This window comes from Neofelis nebulosa, chromosome 16, assembly GCF_028018385.1.
Source record: "Neofelis nebulosa isolate mNeoNeb1 chromosome 16, mNeoNeb1.pri, whole genome shotgun sequence".
NCBI lineage: Eukaryota > Metazoa > Chordata > Mammalia > Carnivora > Felidae > Neofelis > Neofelis nebulosa.
In genome coordinates, this window is record NC_080797.1 from 59,726,516 (window position 1) to 59,754,482 (window position 27,967).

The window sequence follows — 27,967 nt, forward strand, 5'->3', positions numbered from 1 at the left end:
ATTGCACTACTAGGTATTTACCCAAAGGATACAGAAATACTAATTCAATGTTTACAGCATCATTATCTACAGTAGCCAAATTATGGAAAGAGCCCAAATGTTCATCAACTGTGAATGGATAAAGAAGAGGTGGTATATATTACAACAGAATATTACTCAGCCATAAAAAAAGAATGAAATCTTGTCATTTGCAATGACGCGGATGGAGCTAGAGTATATTATGCTTAGTAAAATAAGTCAGTCAGAGAAAGACAAATACTATATGATTTCACTCATACGTGGCATTTAAGAAACAAGACAAACAATCATAAGGGGAAGAAAGAAAGAGAGGCAAGCCAGAAAACAGACTCTTCACTACAGAGAACAAACTGATGGTCACTTGAGGGAGGGGAAGGAGGTGGGTTAAATAGGTGATGGAGGTTAAGGAGCGCATCGGTGATGAGCACCAGGTGTTGTAAGTGTTGAATCACCTGAAATTTACATCACAGTGTATGTTAACTGGAATTTCAACAAAAACTAAAACACAAAACCAAATGAAGTGGAAAGCTTAACTTCACAAAAAAGAGACACAGTTTGAAAAATATATAAGAGTTAAGTTGTGAAGGGATCAAAATTTTTCAAGAGGTTTGAGTTTTCTCCAATATTTCTCAGAGTATGTTCTGTGGAGCCCAGTATCACAATCAACCGTGGCACCTGTTACAAATGCAGTCTGCTTCCTGCTGCTAGCCCAGACCTACTACATAGGAATGTATACAGCGGGGCCCAGAAATTTTCATTGTTTTTAAAAAAACTTCTCATCTCATATTTACGTACACAGACATTTCTGAATCACTGCTATAGGTGTTAAGGAGTTATTCAACTTTACATTCTTAAAGAAGTGATATGATCAAAGGAAGTGATGTATACAAGATACATGAAGAAGTCGGGGCTGGTAAGGAAAAAAATAAAAGCTATGGTAGTAGTCTAGGTATGGCCTCCTAAGGATCTAAATGCTATGGTGACAGCTAAAAAAAAAAAAAAAAAAAAAAAAAAAAGAAAGAAAGAAAAAAAAAAAAGAAACCAATTCAAGAATATGAGGGGAAGAGCCAACACAATCCAAGTTCTGGTCAGGGCTGAAAGGAAGGACTTGAATTAAAAGGACTTGCTGTGTATCAAGCCTCTGAGATCACAAAGAATGTTCCTATCATGAACGACAAAAAAAAGAGATCATGAGGGGCAGCCACTTTTGGAGGGAAAATGAAGTCCATTTAGACATACTGAATATGAAGTGATGACAGGACCTTCGGGGGTTGGGGGGAGAAAGAGAGAGAGAGGCAGAGACTTTGTGTGTATACATTCAACAACACAAAAGTATATTCTGCCCCATATAACCTAAGTTTACTAGATATTTTCTCAAGTCTTTGCTGTAGCTCTGCAATCTGAGATGTTGGTTATGTGTATCACTGTTTCTATTATCTGACCAATACCCCAGGTCTCCTAACTCATGTCATTAAATCAGCTTGTGGTACACAAATAAAATTTTTAGAGAAGATTGTAATGCTGCAGGAAAAATACCCTTCCATCTCTTTCTGAATGATACTAATATATCATTCAAAAGCACACAGCAGGCATATGTAATGCACATAAGGTCAAAAGGCATGGGGCAGAAAACCCTCCCTGCCCTGGAGGCGGGGACTTGTTGTACAAAGCCTCCTGTCATGCCAGTGGCCAACTGGACAAGTTGGATTTTTTTCCCCCTGTGACATGTGCTTTAGTTGCAGCAGAAAGGAAATGTGTCATCTGTGGTTTGGTTTTAAAAGTGGAAAGCTAGCTGTACATATCCTTTTTTTTTTCACTGCAGATTTACTTTAAGGTTCATATTCTCCAAGTCTATTCTGCTTTAAATTACTTGGAAGCTGTGCTTCAAGACAAGAAAAGAAGTGGCTTATTAAAATCAGGTTATAACCAAATTTTGACCAAGAATTTGTAAGGTAGGTCATATATATGGCTTTTCTTATGCCTTTTTACTCATAACGTTGTACAGATTAGTGCTGAAGGAAGTGCTTTCAAATAATACCTAAGAATCTTACTAATAAAGTAGAATCATAAGTGATTGAAAATGTGTACTGTTCTTTTCTGTACTATTAAGTAACATTTAAGTTAGAGATGGAAAGATTTATCATCAACATAGTTTTTATGAGGATTAGAAAGGATTTGAGTTTAGACTCCACAGTGAATTGAAAAGTTTTACTTGTTATTTAAAAAGTTTAAAAAATAAAGTTCTCATTATGAATGCTTAGGCATTATAAATTTTATTCAAAATGACCGGAGATAAAGAGAACTTTTGGTAACATAACCTGGCTTCCATGGCATAAACTGGGGACACAGAGACAGTTCTCTATTCTCAGGCATTTGTAAGGGCAAGAGAAAGTCTCATTTTGTTAACAGCTTGTTTATCTGGGAATGACAGTACATCTGGCCGAAGACAATCCACAGCGGGCCTATTATCTACCCCGTGGTAAGCACTGCTGAAATGAGTACGAATACCATGATGTATACTACCCTGTTAATGAACTAATGTGATAGGAATAACCCACTTTAAATTATTTTAGCATTGAATGCAGAAGGCTAGTCTAGGATGAAAGGAGGGAAATTACTTGCTAACCCAAAATAAAGTATTTCTCTTTGTGAAAGAACCATAAAGTATCCTAAGATTGGTGTCGTTCACTTTAAAAACTGAAGCTGAACACTATTTTATAGAAGTCAGTGCACAATCCCTTCAACTGTCTATTAAAGATCATAATCCAAAAAGTAATCTTAATTCTAGAACACATAATAAAGGTTTATTTTCCTTTAGGAAATATTACTTCACTGGTTAGTTGCCATTTACCTTTGTTTATTATAAGCTACTTTTGTTAGTATAACAACATATCACATTTGTTATTCTCAATTTCTGTATATCAATAGCATCCAAATATTATCCAATGACACGTGGCAACTATTTATTATAAAACCTCAAAACTCAAAAAAGCATGGCTAGCAGTGACATCTGTTTTACTTGGGAGGAGGCTAGAAATGCAGGATCTCAGGTCCCTCTTAGAACTACAGAATCAGAATCCACATTAAAAAAAAAAAAAGACATTCAGACACTCACATTCAGGTTTGAGAAGAACATCTATAAAATAAAGTTTTTAAACAGGCAATTCCACTGAGTCAATCTCAGGAGAATAATGTAGGTTTTGCTTCCAGTTATCTCAAACAAATGCTAACAATAAGATACTCTTACAAAAAAAAAAAAAAAAAAAAAAAGCAGCTCAAACAATATTATAATAAAAGAGATAATTCGATAATGGTGATAGATCGTTCCCGCTGGTTCATCAGTACCTAGAACAGATATGCCAGCTCTGTTTAAATCTTCAATCATATGGTGGATAATGAGAATTAGGAACAGACTTGTCTCCTTTTTGTACTGCCTTCCAAGGAGCCTGAAGCCACAACTAAAGTTCATCTTTTTTATTTATATGTCGAGACTCAAGATCTGCCTTGTCTTCCCACTTCAGTCTAAATCCCCACAATCCTGGTGTTCTCTATTTTACTGTATCATGTATTTTAAAACATTGTGTCAAAATATTCATGGAAAAAATGCTGGGCATAAATGATGATGCAAAAAGTCAATAAATTTAACTTTCGATATTATTCATAAGAAATCTGCCTCATTTTCACTGTAATGCCAGATTTTTAGGTTGAAAAACCTGGCATGCCTTTGCCTTCAGAAAGCCACAAGAAGTCAGGGGATACAGATGTGAAAAGAGAGAACCAACACCATATATAATTGCTTTCACAAATACCCAGGAGTATATTTCTAAGTACCAGTTTTATTCTAAGCTCCAAGATAAACACCCGGGAAGATAAAAGAACATCTTGAATTCCATTTTTTTTTTTTTTTTTTTTTTTTTAAAGAACATGTTGAATTCCTATTTGAAATCCTTTTCCTTTGGTTGCTACCACACTTCCCCTTTCTCAACCCCAAAACAAAACCCCAAAAAGCCATTTGCATGTTCTTTTCCTACTTAAAGCAAAATGCTTAAGGCCCATATAAAGCTGAGTGACACATTTGTTAGAGTGTGGGCAGTTTCTGCAAGAAAGATCCTTAAATGGTTGGGGTCTGGGCGGGGGCAGGAAGGAGGAATCAGGAAAGTAGAAGCAGAAGTCGTCGACTCAAAGCTGAAGTTCAGCATGCTTGAGGGGGAGAAAACTATACAAAACCACAGTATTCAGTTTAAAATGATTCATAGGCTTTTATAATGCCAACTTCTAGCATTTAAAAGAATAACAGAAATTAAATGGCTTCTTTACACATAGCCTAATAGAAAAAGTCAGCTGAGAAGGAATTCAAACAGGACAGCAAATATTAGGTATGAGTTTGTAGCTAACTTGTAAGACATCAGGTGTCCACCTTTTAACTACAATCACGAAAAGTAGGAACCATTATTCTTTCACAAATTAACAAATTATCTGCTGTCCCAACAGATTACCGGTATACTCATGGACATGGAACACGCAGGACATTACCTGCATCTTGCCTTTGTGATGACAACAGCTTTTTCTTTGTGTCCTGGAACAAAAGCAAACTATACCCATCTGTGGGCTAACAGTACTACTGTCTGGGATCCAGATATTCAAAATAAGACGGGCAGAAACCAAAATGAAAACATGAACACAAACCCTACAACTTCTGCAGTAGATAAAAAGAGTAATTCTACAAACATGACTGAAATCGCCACGTCATCTCCTGTCCTACCTCTAACTCCTAAATCGGAACTGGAGATTTATATACCTTCTGTTGTCAGGAACAGCTCTCCAACAGTACCGAGCATCAAAAACACAAGCAAGAGTCCCCATGAAATTTTCAAAAAAGGGGTCTGTGAGGAAAACAACAACAAAATGGCTATGCTAGTTTGCTTAATTATAATTGCAGTGCTTTTTCTTATCTGCACCCTCCTATTTCTTTCGACTGTAGTTCTGGCAAACAAAGTCTCATCCCTCAGACGATCAAAACAAGTAGGCAAGCGTCAGCCGAGAACCAACGGCGATTTTCTGGCAAGCAGTGGTCTATGGCCTGCTGAATCAGACACTTGGAAAAGAGCACAACAGCTCACAGGGCCCAACCTAATGATGCAATCTACTGGAACTCTCACAGCTACAAGGGACAGAAAAGATGAAGGAGGAACTGAAAAACTCACTAACTAACAGAAGCTTTAGTGAAGACAAATGCAAAGTAGCAATGAGAAAGCTTATGAAGTAAAAATGAAATCCGTTTGGCATTTAATGCCACAAGTTGGTCTAAGATCTGTTGACATGGCAGCCTTGCAATTTAGAATCGAGCAGGCGAGAAGGGAAGAAGTCAGTTCACCTTCTCAAATACTTAAACTGTGCACTTTCATTCTGACACTGAATATTTTAAGAAGCAAATAATAAAACACCCAAGGACGTGGAGAAGGTTTTAAAGATGAGTTGAAGGAACTAATTAATGGAGGTAGAAAGGAACAATTAAATATTTCCTGTTCAGCAGCAGTAGTTAGATGATCTTTGTCTGAATGTAATTAAACTTTGAAGAGTTTTAATGTGTCCTTAGAGGCAAGTATATGCTTCAACATCTAACAGAAGCCAAATTCCTAATGCACAGAGTTGAACTGTAGTTTAACGGTGCCTCTGCTGAATGAGACGGAATCTGTCCCAGCTCGTAGATCAACACAGCTAATTTTATGCTAGATGTTTTCATCTTTAAGTATGGCACACATAAGAAAGTGTTTTTCTACTACAAATATTTAATTAAAACTTTTAATTTTGTATCGTAAGACTCATTAGAATAAAACTGACTACACGTATTATTTGTATTCATTTTATTATCTTAGACAACACACTATAAAGATCAATAAGAAATAGTGCCCAACTGAAACAGGGGAGACTGGAGCCACCAAGAAGGCCAAGTGTAAACGTACAGCATATCTTACTGTTCAAGTGCCATGTACCTCTATTCTATAAATACTGCTTACTGGGCTATCTATAGCAAATATCCAAAGGCCGATTAATTTTCTGACTTCAAGGATGCCAAGTGGCCTGACAAATGATCAATTTTATTTATTTATTTTTACTATCTAATGTGACATGAGCAAAGGAAAGGGGTGTGTGTGGGGGGGGGTGTGTTTGTTCTAATTTGGAAAACGAGATGCTCTAGGTAATTGTTTAACCTTTCAAGAAACTGGGTTCAAGTAAGATAATGACTTACACTTAAATCAAGACTTCCACCTTCAGTTAAATGTATTACAAAAGTTGGTTTGAGAGACTTTCCAACTTACTGCTAAAATTGATCAGGGCATACTAAAGACCAAGCTAAATTTAAAAAAATCTCATCCCTTACTGAGCATTTATTTTGGGCAATACGCTAGCCATGTAAGAAAACATTTTGCATATTTTTGCCACGTACGATCACAATCTTATTCTCCCTTTTAGGTTAGTGATTCTCATCTTGACTGTGTATCAGAATCATCTGAAGAGCTTTTAAAACTAGCCAAAACCTAATTCCCACCCTCTCTTTCTGATTCAGTTGGAACGGGGGTGGCCTCCAGGCACTGGTAATTTTTGCATTAATTCCCTAGGTGATACTGCTCTTGGCCAAATTCACTTCTTACAGGTACCATGGCTCTAAAGATCTAGGTTACATCTTAAAACGAGAGGGGGAAAAAACCCCCAAGTATCCGCTTTATGATCAACTTGTTACCAATGGGTTAAAAAATTATAACCGTATTACTCGAGATAAAACTAAATGTCAAAAAGGGAAAAGGGGAAGCAAGAGAACACTCATGCCAGTCATGGTGATATCAGGTCACCTTTTGAGGGGTACAAAGGACCAGACTGGCAAATGAAACTGAGCAGAGCTCCCATCTTATACAAACTAATAATGTGAGACTGTGTACTAGAACGAATAGTGGTAACACAAACAGCTCCTTGAATCAGGGGCCATATATACTTGTCAGAGGATACTGAAAAAAATTAGCACCTTTTTAAAAACAAGGAATTAACTAGGTAACCACTTTTGTACTCAACATACAGGTCCAACAATTTCTGACGAAACAGAAAGCTTCTACTGCAGGAATACCTAAAATTCATCAACTCCCTAATTAAATACACACTCTCAGAATGATGCTATCCAATGACAGCTCATGAACAAACAAAAGTGGCTCCTTTTCAAACTTGACAGTGTTTAAACATGATACATTAAGGTCTGTTTTGAGTTCAAATTTTAAAAGTTATTTTTGAACGAAGACATTTTTGTTTCCACCCCTTGGTATTAGGGTCCACACACTTAATTCAGGGATTTTAAAATAGTGAGTCAAAAGTTTAGTGTTTTGATTATACTCTGCTTTATAGTAGGACCCCTTAAAAACAGAAACTATTCTTTTTCTACCAAGTTGTAAGTAACCTTGACATTAAGAATGAGTTCTTAACAGTCTGGGATCCTCTGCAGTGACCAGGGAAAAAGCAGGGCATGGCTTAAAACGTAATGTATCTACTGTAACAGGTGCTATCCTAGGCACTTTACATTTAATCCTGGACCAGATTTACAAGTTAGGAATTATGATCTCCCTTTTTTGGATGAGGAAAGAGGCTACAAGGTGACCTGTCCAAAGAAAATTTTTATTCAGACTGATGCATTCTCTTTTCAATATATTTTGCTTGGTTAATTTATTTAAATAATGATTCCCCATTTATTTTACCTTCTGAGAAGGACGTATTTTGTGGATAATCAAAGAGTTGTGCTCTTGAACTCCCAACGTCGTTACGTATTTGGTCCAAAAAAAAATTGACTGTAAGTTTACCTGGGCTTTGTCTAAATTATGTAGGAGGAAAGAAGCTTAACATTCACTGGCTACCTACTGTGTGCGAGGCATTTATACACGTTAGCTTATTTAATCTTCACAACAGCTCAGTAAGTGACATATTCCTCCGGAGAAGGAAATGATGACTCAGAAGTACAGCAACTTGCAAAAGGTGATCAAGTAAACAGAACACACCATCTGCCTCTTACGAAAAGAAATCTCACTGTGGGTAACAACTCAACAGGTAGTTTTTCCTTAGACTATGTAAGTTGCCTCTAAAGTTCTATTCGAAATATTTAAATTATATAATCACATTACTAGAGAGTCTCAAATGTTTACTTACCAATATTAATTAAAAGCATTCAAATCATAGAGCTGCAAATCGTGTTTCAAAATAAGTTCTCTTAAAGTAGTGCCTTTCTTAGTCATTTTGTGGCTTATTGCACTTCCTGAACCAACTATCCATCAACTTCCTCTTCTTCTACAGAAAGCATTTCAGTTTGCTACAGGACCATTTTTAATCTGAATTGAACCACCCCTTTTGCTTCCTTAGCCAAATCACCAAAATGTCCAGTTAGAACAAGAACTTAGCATTCTGCAAAAAGAAGTTAACAGCTGAGGTAAGAAAATTTTCACACAGGCAATCTGGTTTGATCTTTGTTATATATAAAGTTTATTTTTAAAACTAAAATGGCGTTAGTGTTTTAAACATACACTCTGCTAGTCTAAAGATGTCTGTAACGGTTTTGTAATTTATTGCATGGTATTAAAAAAATTCAGTATTGAGCTTGCCTTGGAGAAAAATGTTCAGTTAGGTTTGTATAATATAAGCCCTTTTAAGTTTATTCAATCACAATGGTTAGTTAGCCTTAGTTCTGTAATTAAAAGATATAAACTATAAACATAGTGGATAAAGCTAAGGGTTAGAAGTAAAACTAGAATCCATGGGATATGAGTGAATTTACAAGCCCCAAATACCAACTGTGAAAAATTCTAACTTGCTTCTTATAAGATGTTCCTACATGTAACATAATCCATAGATTTAAATTATTTTTTTTTATCCTCTTTAGTTTCCACGGTAAAAACGGTCATCTTCACCTTCACTTAATTTAAAAAGAAAGCAAAGGCGATTAGAGGAGATATTCAATTATCATTATTACATATGCTTTAATTTTTACACAAATGGAATTTTAAGTAAAAATTTGATACTTAAGTAATAATTTTATATTTATATTTAAGTAATAAGTAAGAATTTTATATTTAAGTTAAAGGAAAATATTATGGCTCATTTTTAAAGCTCACTAAGACAAAACTGTTATGACAAAATGTGTGTACATGTATTCATATCATCTACGTATTTATGCCACACATTATCATCTGAACCTTTAGTAACCAGTATTAGATATAGGAAAAAAACACTCACAGGATAAATAATAGAAAATTGCTACCATGCATAAAACATGCCTATTCTGTGAGTAAACTGGGCAGTTACAAAGTAAATACCCTCCAAAACAAAAATTGCAAAGAGTTTAGTTTACATAGACTTGTAATATCACAGAATAAATTCATAATGGGTGATACTCTATTACAACATTTCATAAATATTTATGACTTTCCCTTATAGAAGTCCACTTTGGATTTTTTCTAAGTAATTATTACATAAGTTAGAAAATAAAGATTTTTATCTCTCTCTCTTTTTTTTTAAGACACGATTTGTCTATATTTTCAAAGGGTCAGTTCGATGGTACTTGTGAGTTTAACAGCACTTGTGTTTTTCAACTAATTCCTGTATAACTCTACTTGGAAGGAAATTATGAATTCTGAAAAAGTTCAAGTTTGTTAAATATAAATCTGATGCCTTTCAGTGTCCAATCTTTAGAAGTTACCTCAAATATGATAGCTTATAGGCTAACCATTCAAATTCCCACAACTGTTTTCATAGAATCAGAGGACTAAATGGTTTTCTAGTAGTTTTTTCCCTACCATTTACTCAAGACAGCCTCCAAAAGTTATTTACATCTCTGTTCTCAGAGATCCCACGTCTCCTTCCTTCATAAAACATTCCTGCTTCGTAATTCTACTATGAAAGACAGTGCAGCATATATAGTGACTTGGGACAGAAGGAAATGGCTCTGGTACACAACTGGTATTTCTTTAACAGTGCCTCTATTTATAGCTGTGACACTCTGGCAAGTTACCCCACATCTCTGTGCCTCAGTTTCTTTATCTATAAGATGAAGGTAACACTACCTTGCTCATTAAAATAGGGTAGTACCTAACATTTAATGGGTACTCAGTAGATGATAGCTATTATTATCGACAAAAGTCACCAAACACTTCCTATTATAGTTCAAGGTTAATCTCTTTTGCCACTCTTCCTCAAGACAAAGACTTGGTGTTTTCTTCCTTTTATGACTTAATAACAACCGGCTGGAGATACACTAATAATAAATTTTAATCTATCTTGTAACTTATTACATCAAAGCAATAATAATATCAAAGCCATAATAACTCAGGTATTATTATACCTATACTTGACTTTTTCCCTAGAATGTGTTCTCCAAATCTCCATGATTCTCTGTAAATGACAATGACCTGGGGCGCCTGGGTGGCTCAGTCAGTTGAGCGTCCGACTTCGGCTCAGGTCATGATCTCACACTCAGTGAATTCAAGCCCCATGTCGGGCTCCATGCTGACAGCTCAGCACCTGGAGCCTGTTTCAGATTCTGTGTCTCCCCCTCTCTCTGCCCCTCTCCTGCTCATACTCTCTGTCTCAAAAATAAATAAAAACATTAAAAAAAATAAAAAAAATGACAATGACCTATTTTTTACCATATGCAACTTAACAGAATCAATTTTAACTGTACTTTCTTTTTTAAAGTTTGTTTATTTATTGAGACACACACACACACACACACACACACACACACACGAGCAAGAGAGGGGCAGAGAGAGAGGGAGAGAATTCCAAGCAGGCTCTGCACTGTCAGCACAGAGCCCAACGTGGGGCTCAGTCTCATGAACCGTGAGATCATGCATGACCTGAGCTGAAATCAAGAGTCAGACAGTTAACCAACTGAGCCACCCAGGCGCCCCTAACTATACTCTTTATATCCTTATGCCATTATATTTATGAGAACATGGCTAATATATGAGGACTCCTACTTCACTGTAACTTCCTGTACAGTTAGTTAAAATATAGCTGTCGTTTTCCTTCCTCTTTTAAAACGTTTTAAAATATTCAGGAAAAGCAAAGGACCCAAATCACAGATTTTTGACCTCAAAGTTGTCAGCCTATAATAATGAGCAAGATACTGGCATACAAAGGTAGACAAATTTGGGATGTGCTTGAGCAGCAGACTAAGGGATTTTTAGAAACATGCTTTGCTACGTGCATGGGTTCTTTAGAATAATGAGCAGGCATGCTTGTGAACAGTGCCAGGAAAAAATTTCAAGTGTCTTCAGGATACTTAGAACAGATAGGAGAGCCTGAAATGAAAGACAAGGGAGTCTGAGAAGACAGGTGAGTCAAGTCCTCCATTTGGGAAGGCCGCTCTTGGTTGCTTCCTTGTGTCCGCAGATACAGGCTAGTGACAGAGCACAGCACTTCGTGGGCCCTTCATCTACTTCAATCTTCTCTCCCAACTTCTTTCTAATTTTGCCCACCTTAATCAAATACCCTAATTTCTTGCTAGTTTACATAACCACTACTTTTTCTTTAGCTTTTCATTAACTTTTCTTTTCAATAATTTCTCTAGTCCATTGACCTTCTCCTTTTCCATATGTTTGCTGCTTCCTTTAATTTTTGCTTTATTTTTCTCCTTGGTGTTATTTTTTTTATTTCTTTGCACTCCTTTTTCATTTCATCATATCTGACATCTTCTTTTTACTCCCCTGCCCCATATGGTTCTTTCTCTCTGCCTTTCTCCCTACAGAAGCAATGTTGGTACTTCAGGTACACATGGTTTATATATTTAAAAAACTACGTATGCTAAAGAACTTTCTTTCTGTACTGGTCGTAACAACTGCCTCACTTCTCTGAGTTAGAAAAAGTCCGTTTCTTCACCATTAGGCCCCCTATTTATTCCTCTTTTAAATCCTGCTCTTTCTTTTCTGGGCTGTTCTGATTTGCTGCAGAATTCTAACAGATTCTAACATTCTGATGTAGCAGATGCTAGGAGGGTAGACAGCTAACTGAAGAGTGGGAAAAAGAGATAAGATAGGTAAAAAATAGAATTTGGTTTTGATATTGCTGGAGCCCTTAAATGACAAGCAAAAAATCCCATATACTCAAAAGTTTTATGGTCTTCCTATTGACCACAGGAAGACCAAAGAAGCTATGAACCTATCAAAATTGATCTTACAAATTAAAATAGGTTTATAATTATGTTCCTGTTTGAGGTCTTTCCTTCTCTAACGCCTTTTTCAGCTAACTGAAAAGAGGAACCATGTGGGTTTTTTTACAAATTTTAAGCGAAGTCACAAAAGAGGAAACATTTTTGGCCGAAGCCAATTTATGGCCTATATTTTCCATTGCTCTGGATGGCATTTCTTAAAAAACTAAAGTGAAACTCTGAAGAATAACTTGTTGAGGGGTTGATGCTCTTAAGAATAGCAAGTGGGAACTGTGCATGGATAACCATCTAGAGATGATTCAAATCCCCATATTTATGCCAAAAGTTTCCATTTCTTTCCCTATGAAGCCTTTTGCAAAATGGATACAAAGCATAATTTAATAACTTTGATTTCATCTTCTCTGCTTACATTCTGGCAGAAGTATTCATAGATAGTGAAAAATTGAAAAGGAAAGGAGCCATGAAGCCAATACAGGTTAGGTATTTACTAAGCTCCTAACATACATGGCTCTTTGCTGTAAAGGAGCCAAAATGTAAACCCTGAGGTGGTTTCGAGGAGTAGAAAGAGCATATGCTTGTGAATCAGATGGTCCTGGGTACAAATGCCACTCTGTCACTAATAGTGACATAACACTGGGCAAACTCTTTTTTTTTAAATGATTTCTTAAAATGTTTGTGTTTGAGAGAGAGACAGAGTGTGAATGGGGGAAAGGGGCAGAGAGAAGGGAGACACAGAATCCGCAGCAGGCTCCGGGCTCTAAGCGGTCAGCACAAAGCCCGATGTGGGGCTTGAACTCACGAGCCTTCGAGCCATGAGATCGTGACCTGAGCTGAAGTCGGCCGTTTAACCAACTGAGCCATCCAGACACCCCTTTCGAGTCTCTATATAGTTTCCAATCGTATATACCAGGATCTAACACCCTGAGATGTTCCTTTCCCTAATGTTAAGAAACAACCAAATAGTTATCATTGTGTTTAATGACGCACAAAACAGGTATATCACACCTAGTGTTGAACACCGTCTTAGTGTAAGTCCTCACTTTAGAGATGAGGCAACTGAGAGCAGGAGAGATGAAATGACTAGTTCTCATAGTTAGATGGAGAGTTACATGCTGGAAGTAGACCTGGAACTTAACTCTTCAAGTTTTACATTCTACCACATCCCACAAAAAGCCCTGCCTGCCAAACTTACACATGTGCCTTCTCTACCCATGTCCATATGTTGTTTCCTTGACTGGAATATTTTATTTGCTTAATTCATTCCTACAGACCTTTCAAAATTCAGTTCAAGTTTTACTTCTCTGAGAAACCCTCCCTGAAGACCTCCCAGGCTATGTCAGTTCCTCTGTGCATCTCTTGCATACGTTTATGAGAAACCTTATTAAATTATTATAATTATTACTTGTTTCCACCACTGGAAAACTAGAAACTATATTGTGGGTGTGTGGGGGGGTGTCTCTCAAACCTAGAACAGGCCTGACGCAAAGATAGTGTTCATCGATAAATAAATGAAAGCATCGGCAAGACAACACTAACCAACTGGACAGAACGGTCTCAGATTCAGAGATCACTTAGGATTCTGAGTTGAGCGGACTCCTTTAAGAGTATGAGCTCCTAATGTAACGACATAGTGCTAGACTCTGAGGATGCTGCAGAGCCTATGAACACAGTAGACTCTGTGCATGAAAAACTTACCAAAGGCGATACCATTAATGAAAATAGAGGAGAGAGGAGTCAGTTTTGACATAAAGATGATGAAGATGGATTGATCTGAGTATGTTAAATTTGCTGGCAGTAGGATATATACATGGAGATGGCCACCAAGAAGTCATGGCAAGCAATCGGAATTAAGGAGATTTAGGCTGGACGTGCAGGTTTGGGAGTTATGGCATACAGGCGAGAGCTGAAATTTTATAGATTCAGGTTCACAGAAAAGCTGGTAAGAGTGAGGACTGAATACCAAGTACCCATATTTAAGAAGAGAAAAACAGGAGCTAGTGAGATTAACATGAAAGGAAGACTATCACAAAGAGCTACTTGAATAGTAGTGAAGGCACAGTCAATAGTGTCAAAAGTGGCTAAGAGAGGGAGAAAAGAAAAAGAAAGAATAAAGAAAAAGACTGTTGGATTAGGTAATAGATGATTATCGGTGTCCTTCAAAGCAACAGGACTGGTATATTTCTAGTCGCAAGGAAAAGTAGAGAGCATATGGAACCAGCACACAGAGCCTATGTGTTTAAGAAGTAGGACTGTGAAATGAAGGATTATGAGGTCATGAAGCTAAAGGGGTAGCAGGGCCAAGTACAGATCTTATGAAAGAACGAAGAGAGACGTTTGCCTCTGAGGTCCACGTGTTTTATGGTGAAGTTTAGGATGCATTCAAGACTATTTACACTGCAGTGTATGAAGTCTAAATTAGAAACGATAAATACATCTCAAATACCTACCTACTTTGTGCCAGACACCAAATAACACCTGTCTTTCTTTCTTTCATTATAAAACCACTGATAAAAAGGAAACATTCTGAAATGGATCCCAAATATTTCATCTTAATTTTGTTTTGTGGACACCTCAGTGATACATTTCTCTTAACGACAGAAGACATTACAACAGAGTCTCCTGTATTTATATCATCAAGGCTCAATGTCTCAGCTAATTCTCAAAACACAACAGGGAATCCTTGGAGTCAACCAACAGAATTCAGCCATGTTTCTTCTGCACAACCAATATCAACTGCCAAAGTTGCTGCTGGACAATCAATACCAGGGGCCTATGCTCCTTCTGAAAAACCGGCAGTGCACACTTCTGCCGGGCAACCACCTGCCTCTAACATCACCAGACAACCAACACCAACGGCCAACGCCTCCTCCCGACAAACAGTACTCCCTGTGCTTACCTCTGCCGGACAACTACCGCCATCTGCCCATACTTCTACCAAACAACTGCCGCCATTTCTCTACACTTCCACTCAACAACCATCATCTATCCACACGTCTCCTGGAAAACCAATACTACCAACTGTTCATAATCCATCTATACCACCAACCCCAAGTGTCAAAAGTTCACAGAGGGTGACTCCAGGATTCAACCTAGAAACTACCAGTAACACAAATATCCCACGTGAAACCAATTCTAATTTGATAGCTGCCACATTAGTGGGTGTAATTCTGACGTCTATGTTTGTAGCTATAATCATGATTGTGCTATGGAAATGCTTGAGAAAACCAGTTTCACATGATCAGAATTGGGCAGGTAGGTCTCCATTTGCCGATGGTGAAACCCCTGACATCTGTTTGGATAACTTTAGAGAAAATGAAGTACCCGTGAAAAGGACATCAATTGTTTCACTTATGCCCTGGAAACCAAGCAAAAACACACTCTTAGCAGATGACTTAGAAATTAAGTTGTTTGAATCAAGTGAACACATTGGAGATTCCAACAACCCCAAAACAGAGAAAATAAAAGATCAGGTAAATGGTACATCAGAGGAGAGTGCTGGGGGATCAACGATCGGCACTGCTGTTTCTTCTTCAGATGATGCAGATTATCCACCACCTTCCCCACTTCTTGATTTGGAAGGACAGGAGAGTAACCAATCCAACAAACCCACAATGACAATTATATCTCCTCTTCCAGATGAGTCCACCAATCTCCCACCATCTCTGGACTGTCTCAATCAAGTCTGTGAAGGTTACAATTCTGAGTTTGAACAATCATTTCCACCTCCTCCCGACTCATTTCACTTGCCCCCGGCACCAGAAGATTTCATGAAAAACCAGGAAGATTCCAACAATGAGATCCAGGGTCAGGAATTCTCTATTCCTCCCGACTCTGGTCAAGACCACAGTGAATCCTTGCCACCCCCACCTGAAGAACTGTTATAAATACTGTAATTTGCTTTTTAGCTGATTTTCCATCCTTCCTACAGAACTCCATCTGTTTTTTCTCTTCATGTGATGAAATATATTAAAAGGCACCTGGTAGCCAATTTTGATTTTTATTCAGGAACTACCTGAAATCTGCTAAAGCCCATGTGCATGGCTGGAACTTATTTTTAAAAAATGACATAACAGTGATCTATTTACTAGCTATTGTACCTAACTTTAATGCAGAGAACATTTTACCTATGTGGATGGTATGTATGTCAGTAACTTAGCCACTTTGGAAATAAGCACTCTACATATAGTTAATATCATCTAATGGATGTATCTTTTTTTCCTGAATAGCTGTGTGTAAAGTTACATTGAATAAATAACACTTTGTTTTTCCATTTCAAAGATTGAGATGGGGAGGGAGGGGATGAGAAATTAAATACATACTCCAAGTTTTAAACAAAACTCCAAATTTTATTTAAAGTTTTTAATTAAAAAAATTTTTTAAATGTTATTTCTTTCTGAGAGACAGAACGTGAGCAGGAAAGGGGCAGACAGAGAGAGGGAGACATGGAATTGGAAGCAGGTTGTCACAGCACAGAGCCTGACGTGGGGCTTGAACTCACAAGCTGTGAGAGCATGGCCTGAGCTGAAATTGAGGGTCAGATGCTTAACTGACTGAGCCACCCAGGCGCCCCCTTAAGATTGATTTTAAGTAATCTCCACACACAATGTGGGGCTCAAACCTGTAACCCCAAGATTAAGAATCGCATGCTCTGCTGACTGAGCCAGCAGGGTGCTCTAAAACTCCAAATTTTAAATTAACACCTCAAGTATTAAATACATATTCCAAGTTTGTGGGGATGAGAAACTAAAATGCATGTTTGAGAATACAAAAATTTCCTTTTAGCTCTCACTGGAAACAGTAAAGCAAGTATGTTAAAACACCAAATTGTGGGGGTGGGGGTTGGATTGGGGATGTTTACTCTGAAAAAAATATAAGCATGCACCATAAACTGTAGACATTGGGGGAGCACAATTTTTTAAACTAACATCCTTTTTTAAAATTTTATTTGTTTTGAGTTTATTTATTTTGAGAAAGAGAGAATTCGAGCAGGGTAGGGCAGAGACAGCAGCAGGGAGACAGAATCCCAAGGAGGCTCCACACTGTCAGCACAGAGCCTGATGCAGGGCTTGAACTCACAAACTGTGAGATCGTGACCTGAGCAGAAATCAAGAGCTGGACACTTAACCGACTGAGCCACCCAGGTGCCCCTAAAACTAAGCATCTGTAAAAATTTCTTCGTTCTATGGCTCTAGCACCCAAACAAAATGAAATCTTATAAAGGAAAACAAAAAATAAAACCACACACACAAAACCACACTTCTATGGCTCCATTCCAAATTTGAATGATTTTTCCAAGAAAAACAGACTACATCAAATACAGATGATTCTCAACTTTCCCTAAATGGACACTTTCTGACACTATACATTTAAACTCTTAAACCACCTTTCCTATGCAGAATTTCGTCTTTTCTCCATTACCTGACAAGTGATGAAACTGAGTTACCAGAGTAGGGGTGGACCTAATCTTTGTCAGAGTCAGGGCGGTGAGCGTTCCTGGGCTAGGCTTGTGGGGGTGCCGGCCTGTGCCCACAAAAGTGTTTCTTTGCCCAACAAGCATGTGGTCTTCTTCCTTACCCTAGCCATCACTCAGAATAAAATGTGGTGGTCTTGTCAGTAGTTTAACCGTGAAGAACTCCTCATTACTGTGGGGTTTTTCAGAACAAAATACAGTATTTATTTGTAGCACTGTTGTTCAAGAAACTAACAAAGCTCCAACTTTAGTAAACAAACAAAAACAAAAACAAAAAACTAGCAGGCTTTTTTGGACACTGAAATTTTATATACAATATTTCCCTTTAAATCTTTTATGGGGCGCCTGGATGGCTTGGTTGGTTAAGCGTCCGGCTTCGGTTCAGGTCATGATCTCACGGTCCGTGAGTTCGAGCCCCGCGTCGGGCTCTGTGCTCACAGCTCAGAGCCTGGAGCCCGTTTCAGATTCTGTGTCTCCCTCTCTCACTGCTCCTCCTCTGTTCATGCTCTGTCTCTCTCTGTCTCAAAAATAAATAAACATCAAAAAAAAAAAAATCTTTTAAACCATCCCTCACTGACCATTAAAAAGCCTTATCTGCAGAAACACTTCCTTGGACTTATTTTCCTGGCGTTTATTCCTGAAGCATGTCTCTCGCCATATTACATTGGTTCTTTGTCTCCCACTTGAAAATGCTTCTTTCATGTTGTTTTTCAAACTTAGCATTTTTAAGGTTAATCCTACTCAGCAGCAATCAGGAGTTTAAGAATTTCCTATGAATTTCCTGAATTCTATTTAGGATAAATAAGCTATGTTTTTATATTTGGTCAAGACTTTGATGTGCTTTAAATCATCATAACCCTTCTCATTTCACATGTGAGATGGTTACTCAAGAGGCTCTTTCCACACTTTTGTTCTTCTTTCTCATTACCTTTTTTCCTGATCTCTTGAAGGATGGGTGCTGGGAAATATAGGGAAACACCAACTCTCACGGATAAATCAGGAGCCGATGACCTGGTCATAGTCCCATCTGATTTCTTCAAACCCTACATGCAGCTTTCTTCCTGCTGTTCTCTGTACAACTGAAGACCAGTCTTACTGTCAGCAGCTAGTTTTGGGTGTTGTCTTTTTTAAAAAATTCTCTGCCACGGGGAAAAAGAATTCCCATTTACTGCATGTAATTTTCCCCACTGAGGTCAGTGGAAGCTGAGCAGCCAAACAGTGGCAATCCTTGCTTAATCAGCAGAAAGAAATGCAAGCTAATAAAAGACATCCAGGAGAGAAGAAAGTGCTGGAACAAAGAAAAACCTACAAAAAAGATGGAAGAGCCAGGATCCAGAGTGGAAGAAAAATTTTGTTTCATGAAAATGGGAAAAGGACACGGCCCAGGGGGATAAAACATAGACTGAACTACCATACGGCAGTGGTGCTCTTACCAGATCAGCACTAACCAGATTCAGAAACAACCCTGAAGACCATCCAGTTCAACTCCTTTTATTTGTTAACTGATGAGAAAATAGGCCAGAAAGAGTAGTGACTTGCTTAGTAGCGGTGCTAAAAGCTGAGTTTGTTCCCTGACTCCTGGGTCAGGACTCTTTTCACTAGTAGAGGACCAAAGAGCACCTATGTCATGCATTGCAACATATATGTATCACACATGTACTCCATTTGGTGTTGGTAGTGGGGGACACAATGATGTGTGCTGTAATTGTTATTACCTAGTTCTAATCAAAAAGTAACGTAGCAAAATATTTGGGCACCTATAGTTAAAACATTACAATAATCATGCACTGTGATACTTACACCTGATTAGACAAATGGACTGCAAAGTCCAGAAATAGACTCAAATCTCAAATCGGTAGAAGAAATATGGGGACAATTGGATAGACATTTGGAAAAAGATAAAATTGGATCCATACATTAGGATAAGCACCAAACAGACCAGAGATATAAATATAAAACATGAAATTATATAATAGAAGAAAATATGAGAATTGCTTTATAACCTGGAAGAAAAAAAATTTTCCCAGCTGAGACTCAAATTCCAGAAGCAATAAAAAGAAAAGGAAAATCCAATTATATAAAAAACTTTTAACTGTCAAAAAACAAAAAGCAAATTCCACTGTAATAAAGTCAAAGGCAAACTGGAAAAAATTTGCAACCATAAGACAAAGGGCTAATATTTCCGAATTTAAAAAAAAAATTCTATTTGGGGGGAAGGAAGGACCCACAACAATATAGAAAAAAATGTCCAAAATGTAAAAGACAGTCCCAGAAGAAAAAATTTTAATGGCTCCTGAAAACAGAAAGATGTACAACTTTCTTCAAATTAGAGCACTGTATTTAAAATTACCCTGAGATACTGATCCCAGCAGATTGCTATAAATCCAACAGTTCAACAACAAAGTGTATGGTGAGGTGACAGAGAATGACACCATGATTCACTGTTGAGGGGGCTGCAGAATGGTATGGACTACACAGAAAAATGCAGTAATATCCAGACAAATTCCAAATGCATCTACCTTTTCACGAAGCAATCCTACTCCTAGGAATCTTTTTCAAAGATTCATCGGACAAAATATGAAGTTACTTAGGTGCCAGGGTATTCACTGGCATTATCTGTAACAGCAAAAGTCTGGTAACAACACAGATGTTCATACTAGGGACTGGTGGAATAAACCATGGTAAGTACAATCCCATAAAGAGTACTAAGCATTGTGAAATGAATGTGAAAGATCTCTATTTGCTGATGGGAAATGATCTTCAAGATATATTAAGGAAAAAAAAGAATAAGATGTATAACAGCATATTTAGTATACAGCCCTTAATACAAGCAAAGGGAATAAGAACATGCAATGCATACATATTTTAATATGTTTGCAAAAAAAAGACAGACAGACAGACTGTTAATATAAAACCAAAAGTTAATACAAATAGTCACCACCAATAGGAGGAAGAATAGAATAGGGTGAAGGGGACACAGAAGCAAGATTTCTCTGAATATATCTTGTTATATAGTTTTGACTTAAGCAGTCCCTAAAAACTATTAACTAATAGAAACAAATGAACCCAACTTTATGTAAAGTTGGTGGCATAAACATAGAGAAAAAAACGTTATTTCAAGTTGTATTAGACAACAGAATGGACTATACATCCTTAGTGAATTATATTCTAAGAACAAAAAGAACTACAAAGAAATCTTAAATTTTATTCAATAGTGTGTAATCTGTCTCTAGCAATACGGGCATTATTTGAAACTATTGTACGATGATATGAATGAACAATTTTGTTAATGCTGTTAGGAACCATTTATAGGAAATATGGTGGACAGAGAAACAAATCAAATGTTTACAAGGAAGCAAACATAAATCCAGAAGGAATAAATGAGTTCTGGCAACAAGCCAGTGGCATGGGAAAAAAAGGGGTGGGGAGGTGGGACAAGAAACTGATCCACATGGGTTCTAACCTGATCATTTCTATCTTGTCAGTTCATCCATGCCATTAAACACTTTGTTGAGTACTCTTGTTTCCAGCAGAAAATTCAGTCTGAATAGCCAACCATGTTACTAAAAACAGAAAATGTAGTACTTTTACTCTCAAATAAGCATGACAGATGTTATGAGTATAAGAAATGAAGAAATGAAGGGGCGCCTGGGTGGCTCAGTCAGTTAAGTGTCGAACTTCAGTTCAGGTCATGATCTCACGGCTCATGGGTTCAAGCCCCCTATCAGGCTCTGTGCTGACAGCTTGGAGCCTGGAGCCTGGAGCCTGTTTTGGATTCTGTGTTTCCCTCTTTCTCTGCCCTTCTCCCGCTCATGCTCTGACTCTCTCAAAAATAAACAAACAAACAAACAAACAAACAAAAAACCCCCCAAAAAAAGGAAGAAAGAAAAAAAGAAAGAAAGACAGACAGACAGGGGTGCTAGGGTGGCTCAGTTAACCAACTCTTGGTTTCAGCTCAGGTCAGGACTTTGCATTCTGTATTAGCCCTGCACTGGGCTCCGTACTGTCAGTGCTTGAGATTCTCTCTCCCTCTCTCTCTGTCCCTCTCAAAATGAATAAACTTAAAAAAAAAATTTTTTTAGGGGCGCCTCGGTGGCTCAGTTGGTTAAGCATTAGACTCTTGCGCTCACGTCATCACCTCACAGTTTGTGAGTTCAAGCCCTGCATCAGGCTCTGCGCTGTCTCCCTCTCTCTCTGCCTCTCCCCTGCTCACGCTGTCTCTCTCAAAATAAATAAACTTAAAAATATACATAAGAATAAAAAAAAATTTTTTTAAGAAATAAAGACAAACTACTGTACTCTTACGGTGATGAGCACTAAGTATAGAATTGTTGAATCACTATATTGTACACCTGAAACAAATAGAACACTGTATGTTACCTATACTGGAACCAAGATTTAAAAACTTCATAAAAATACAAAATGGGAATCAGTAAAAAAAGAAAAAAAACAGACAGACAGACCGACTGGGCTTCTAAATTGTTGATTACCATGGGACAGTTGTTCCCTGGCAACTGTTCCCTGTTACACCTTTCACAAGGGTGGGGTAATATATCCTAGGACAGGGCATTTCACAAAAGAGTATGTTAAATGAATATACGGCTTAGTCTCCAGAATATAATAGTTGCTTCAATAGCTGGAACTCCTGACTTGACAGACTTATCTAAAATGCAATTTGCCTGAAATCATATCTAAAATAAGTTGTAACAAACACTTAAGGCTATACAAAATTATTTGAGTAATAGTAATATATGGTATTATTTTACTTGATGAGAGCTTCCAAAAACATAAGGGCAGATTGTTACAATTTGAATATATTAAAAATGTTTCCCCTTTATCTTTCTGAAAATTTTATAATAATCTTTGAATAATAGGAAGCAATTTGGTTATGTCCCCAAACTTGAAATGAGAAATACTGTCACTACCATCATATTGGATTTTTCTAGTATATACAGCAGAATCTAATCTCAATAAAGCCTAAACCCAAATTCATTTGAGTCCGTAAGTTAATGAAATAACATGTTCCTGGTTTCAGAAAAAAAAAGTACTGGTAAGTATAATGGAACTGGGTAATTCTATTTCCACATTGATGTAATGAGACTTCCTCAAATTGTAACAGAGATTTAGTTGTCTGGTAAGCTGACCCTCAGTCTCATCCCTTGAAGTATAACAGTACATACAGGAGCTAAAATGTAAGAAATCTAAATGTCAAAACAATCATTCTCTAGTTCCACAATATTGCTGAACGTAGTATTTTTAACACATTACTTTTAAGCACTAAGATTGATGACTGGTTTCTGAAATCCATAGAAAGAATCTTATTAAGAGTCCAAGGGTGAACTCTCCAAGTAAAGTGGGAATAAAGCACCTAATCAATAATAAATCTCTAACACTGCAGACTTTATAGATATTTTTTGAGGAACATGAATTTTATACAAAAGGTGACTCTTATAGTTTCTTTTCTAAGAAAATAAACTTCAAATTTTAATACAATAAATTCTGTTTGGGGTAAAATCTGGGGCAAAGGAATGGCAAATATAATTTAGAGAAAAACAAAGGATTAACAACAAGGCATAAGGAGATCTTCTTTACATGTAACGTGCTAAGAATTGGTTTTTAAATAGTAACAATTTGGTAACGAAAATCCCATAACTTTATTTGCTTTCTTTTCTAAGGTAAACTGGATATTCTGGGAATTAGATTTGAGCTCTTACAGATTATTCATACAATCAATCCACTAAAGGGCGAAGCAGAAGCTACTACAAATCTAGTCACATTTTCTAAAACTCATGACCAAAGTTTTGCCTTTGACGTTATTTTGTGCAATGTTATTTCTTTAAAAAAATTTTTTTTAATGTTTATTATTTTTGAAAAACAGAGCACAAACAGGGGAGGGCAGAGAGAGAGGGAGACACAGAATCTGAAGCGGGCTCCAGGCTCCGAGCGGTCAGCACAGAGTCCGACATGGGGCTCAAACTCACAAACCCTGAGATCAGGACATGAGCTGAAGTCAGATGCTCAACTGACTGAGCCACCCAGGCTCCCCTACGCAATTTTAAAACTATAAATTGCTTTCTCAGTAAGGCAAAATGTGAAACGTTCTGACGAAATCACCTAAAATTGATACAATTATTTTTAAAACACAAAATCAAATGAATACATGGTCACTCCTGTTGTATCGAAGATGTCTCTGGACGGAACAATACATATACCCACTCACTAAACGAAGTTGAGTTGCATAGAGAAAAAAGATCCTTAACCTAAAAGACAATATAAAACATGTTTATCTGACCATATGAATTTAACTAAAAGCATGAGATGCTCATTTACAAATGTAGTCTTGCTTATGTGTAGTCTGGGTTAAATGATCCTTTGTACCAGAAAGATAATGACAAAATAACCCCATATGTAAGTACTTCGGTACTTCTGAAAAAGGAAGATTGAAGTGGTTGATAAATCTGAAAAGCTGATTATATTAATAATCAGCATGTTGGGGGAGCACACGAAAATGAAACATAGATTGTATTCTGTTATTTTAAAAAGTGACAGGACAACTGAACCATTTTAGGAGAACATGAAGAGGCAGGAGTTAAAAATAGTTAAATTAACAGCTTAGAAAAGGACGGTCAAGTTCGTGTTCAACGTGTAAAAAGAATAAGAGGTAGAGGCTTTAAAAAGAGAACTGCACATTCTTCATGAGGCAATGTCAGAATGTGGAACCTGAGCTCAAATACACAGAAATGAGTGAGGGCCAGGTCTAATGGGCACGAGGCACCACATCCTCTGGCAAATTGGGAGGTAGATGGGCATGCTCCATGCTGTAAATTAAAAAAAAAAAAAAAAAAAACAAAACAAACTTGGGGGGCCCATTTTGTTGCGTGTGCACCTCTTGCACTAAATTTGAGTCAGCACCAATGACAGCGCTGCAGTCCTCTGTGGACTGATCAGGTGGCTGCAGAGCTCGGGCTCACAGCCGCACAACGCAGCTGAGCGGGCAAGCACAGCCCACAGCCAGAAGCGGCTCCCACTCTCCAGAGCAAGGCGACCTTTAAAGCTTAAGTTTCCCGGAGAAAATGAGATGCTGCTGCTGAAGACGACACTATGGTAAGCTGTTATTTAGATCAGTAAAAGACTGACTTGGGAATTTTTTTCCTTTTTTTAAAGAAAAAGTCAACGTGAGGATTGAATATATATTCAGTAGCAAGCAAGTGCATGCACCAGAAATTTGCTGCAGTGTCAGTGGAGGGGTTTCTTTTTAATATTCATTCACTTTGTAAATATACACGTTGCTTTCTTTTAGAATCGGCACTGAAACATACATAAAAAAATCACTATAAAATGAGAGGTTTAAATTACGGTATTGGTCTGAATTTTTCAAGTGCCTTGAAATGTTTTGCTAGGACATATTTATCCCAAAGAGACAAAGATGAATTTCAAAGTATTGTCTTAATATCTAAATCAAATCTTACTCTATACACAATATTGACTATTACATTACTGCAGAGATTAAAAAAAAAAACCAAACCAAACAAAACAAAAAAAACCCCAGGCACGACAGCCATTTTTTCCTATCTGAGTAAGAAGGGATATTCTCAAAAAGAGTAACAGCTTAAGATTCTGACTCTCTATTTGCAGAGAATGCCATTTTGTAATTTTAAGGCTCTGGGAAGATAAATAAGAAAGACTGGTAAAAGAAGGGAAAAAAGAAGGGAGAAAAATACAGGAGCAAGTAGGGGGAGAGAGTCCCTCTCTACCACATAGCCCCAATTGAAGGATTAAGCATTTGGACTATAAATGAAGGGGAGCTTTGTTAGTTTAATCACTGGAACAATTATAAAAGGACTCAACAACAACGAGGTTTATTGAAAATTTTGCCTAATGCTAACTGACCCATGCAGATGCCTAATTGTGTTTGCATATTAAAAGAAGGGTGTATCTGTTTGTTTCCAGGCTTTGATGGAATATCAGATATTGAAAATGTCTCCCAGCTTGTTCATCCTTCTGTTTCTGACACCTGGTATTTTATGCATTTGTCCTCTCCAATGTATATGCACAGAGAGGCACAGGCATGTGGACTGTTCAGGCAGAAACTTGACTACATTACCATCTGGACTGCAAGAGAATATTATCCATTTAAATCTGTCTTATAACCATTTTACCGATCTTCATAACCAGTTAACCCAATACACCAATCTGAGGACCCTGGATATTTCAAACAACAGGCTCGAAAGCCTACCTGCTCAGTTACCTCGGTCCCTCTGGAACATGTCTGCTGCTAACAACAACATTAAACTGCTTGACAAATCTGATACTGCTTATCAGTGGAACCTTAGATATCTGGATGTTTCTAAGAATATGCTGGAAAAGGTTGTTCTCATTAAAAATACACTGAGAAGTCTTGAGGTTCTCAACCTCAGTAGTAACAAACTGTGGACAGTTCCAACCAACATGCCCTCCAAACTACATATCGTGGACCTGTCTAACAATTCCTTGACACAAATCCTTCCAGGAACATTAATAAACCTGACAAATCTCACACATCTTTACCTGCACAACAATAAGTTCACATTCATTCCAGATCAAGCTTTTGACCAACTCTTTCAGTTGCAGGAGATAACCCTTCACAATAACAGGTGGTCATGTGACCACAAACAAAACATCACTTACTTATTGAAGTGGATGATGGAAACAAAAGCCCATGTGATAGGGACTCCCTGTTCTAGCCAAATATCATCTTTGAAGGAACATAGCATATATCCCACACCTTCTGGATTTACCTCAAGCTTGTTCACTCTCAGTGGGATGCAGACAGTGGACACCATTAACTCTCTGAGTATGGTAACTCAGTCCAAAGTGACCAAAACCCCCAAACAATACCGAACAAAGGAAACAACGTTTGGTGCCACTCTAAGCAAAGACACCACCTTTGCTAGCACCGACAAGGCTTTTGTGCCCTACCCGGAAGATACATCCTTAGAAACCATCAATTCACATGAAGCAGCAGCTGCAACTCTAACTATTCACCTCCAAGATGGAATCGTTACAAACACAAGCCTCACTAGCTCCACAAAATCATCCCCAACACCCATGACCCTAAGTATTACTAGTGGCATGCCAAGTAATTTCTCTGAAATGCCTCAACAAAGCACAACCCTTAACTTCCGAAGGGAAGAGACAACCACAAATGGAAAGACTCGCTTACCTTCTGTGGCAAGCGCTTGGAAAGTAAACGCTTCACTTCTCTTGATGCTCAATGCTGTGGTCATGCTGGCTGGCTGAGGGGCCGCAGCGTTTGAAGCCAATGAAAGAGCTCCCCCCTGATGTATAGTTGGGAAAATATGCCCCTATCTAACCAGTGATTCAAGCTACATAAGTATTCGAGAAAGCCAGTCTCACCTTTCTGACTCCGATGTAAATGAAGTAACTTGTCTTAAAGAAAAGAAGTGCACAATGTCTCGGTACTTGCTGCTATTTTACTGTCTTCAGTAACACTAATGAGTTTCTTTCTTTTTAATGAAATGTTTTCTTTTTGAGGCTTCGATTTATCGCACAAAACGTAAAGCATCTAAACTTTAATATGTATTTTATGTATGTTTACACTGTCAAACATCTGGGGAAAAAAAAATAAAAGGTCTATGCTCATAATTGTGTCATTTGGCTTTCTAGTCAGACCAACTTAATCTTTTCAGTATAATTGAAATGACCGAACCATTTTTGTCTTAGGGTACTCTGGTAAAGTCTGTAGGGTAAATGAAAGAAATGTTGGAGGCATCCAAGGATTTTGCCACTGAAGTATAACTGTGGTTGCTACCCCGTGAATGGTTATGCCACATCATTATTTTACACACAAGCCATAATTGTTTCAAATCTAAATGATGTCCTGCTTCTGAGGAACTCTTGGCTACTTTACAGATTATATAATGGACAAAAGCTCTTCAAAAAGCTAGAAGACACCAGGCTTTGCATTTTAATAAGGAAAGTTTAACGGCTTTGTTTTTTGCATTTAAGAAAAGTATTAAAAATATCATAAAAAGTTTGGCTTTACAGATATGTAAAGGGACAGTTTTAGCGCATATTTAACAGACCATTTACTAATGAAAAATTTACACATTTACAAAATTAAAAGTCTTCTACGTATAGGAGAGGGAAATTTACCTTTTGTACATCGGATGTCAGAATCTGATTTACCTCAATTAAAAATAAGGATAGAGTCAGGATAAAATCCTGGGGGTCTAACAAACATGGGCACTATAAGGAAGAAACAGGCAAGGAGAAAGGGAAGA

General features: G+C 37.5%; 4 protein-coding genes across 14 annotated transcripts in view; 3 read left to right on the plus strand and 1 right to left on the minus strand.

The window, feature by feature from the left end:
• NF1 (neurofibromin 1) overlaps positions 1-27,967 on the minus strand; it is a 252,664-nt gene that overhangs the window by 45,131 nt on the left and 179,566 nt on the right. The gene's annotated exons all lie outside the window — the stretch shown is intronic.
• Positions 1,760-5,863, plus strand: EVI2A (ecotropic viral integration site 2A). 2 transcript variants are annotated; one of them, XM_058703861.1, is made up of 2 exons: positions 1,760-1,970; positions 4,510-5,863. In XM_058703861.1, exon 2 carries the CDS (start codon positions 4,525-4,527, stop codon positions 5,227-5,229), a length of 705 nt encoding a protein of 234 aa, XP_058559844.1. In that variant the 5' UTR covers positions 1,760-1,970; positions 4,510-4,524; the 3' UTR covers positions 5,230-5,863. The 2 variants fall into 2 exon arrangements, with proteins under 2 accessions (XP_058559844.1, XP_058559845.1); XM_058703862.1 differs by lacking the exon at positions 1,760-1,970 and adding an exon at positions 2,473-2,497.
• EVI2B (ecotropic viral integration site 2B) lies at positions 8,349-16,484 on the plus strand. Its single transcript, XM_058703857.1, has 2 exons — positions 8,349-8,479; positions 14,730-16,484. Exon 2 carries the CDS (start codon positions 14,743-14,745, stop codon positions 16,096-16,098), a length of 1,356 nt encoding a protein of 451 aa, XP_058559840.1. The 5' UTR covers positions 8,349-8,479; positions 14,730-14,742; the 3' UTR covers positions 16,099-16,484.
• On the plus strand, positions 24,633-27,329 carry OMG (oligodendrocyte myelin glycoprotein). The gene is made up of 2 exons (XM_058703858.1): positions 24,633-24,788; positions 25,635-27,329. The coding sequence occupies exons 1-2, from the start codon at positions 24,786-24,788 to the stop codon at positions 26,961-26,963; spliced, it is 1,332 nt and encodes a 443-aa protein (XP_058559841.1). The 5' UTR covers positions 24,633-24,785; the 3' UTR covers positions 26,964-27,329.

Coding starts and splice junctions, on each gene's coding strand:
- EVI2B (XM_058703857.1), top strand. CDS start 14,743: ATGGATCCCAAATATTTCATCTTAATTTTGTTTTGTGGACACCTCAGT.
- EVI2A (XM_058703861.1), top strand. CDS start 4,525: ATGGACATGGAACACGCAGGACATTACCTGCATCTTGCCTTTGTGATG.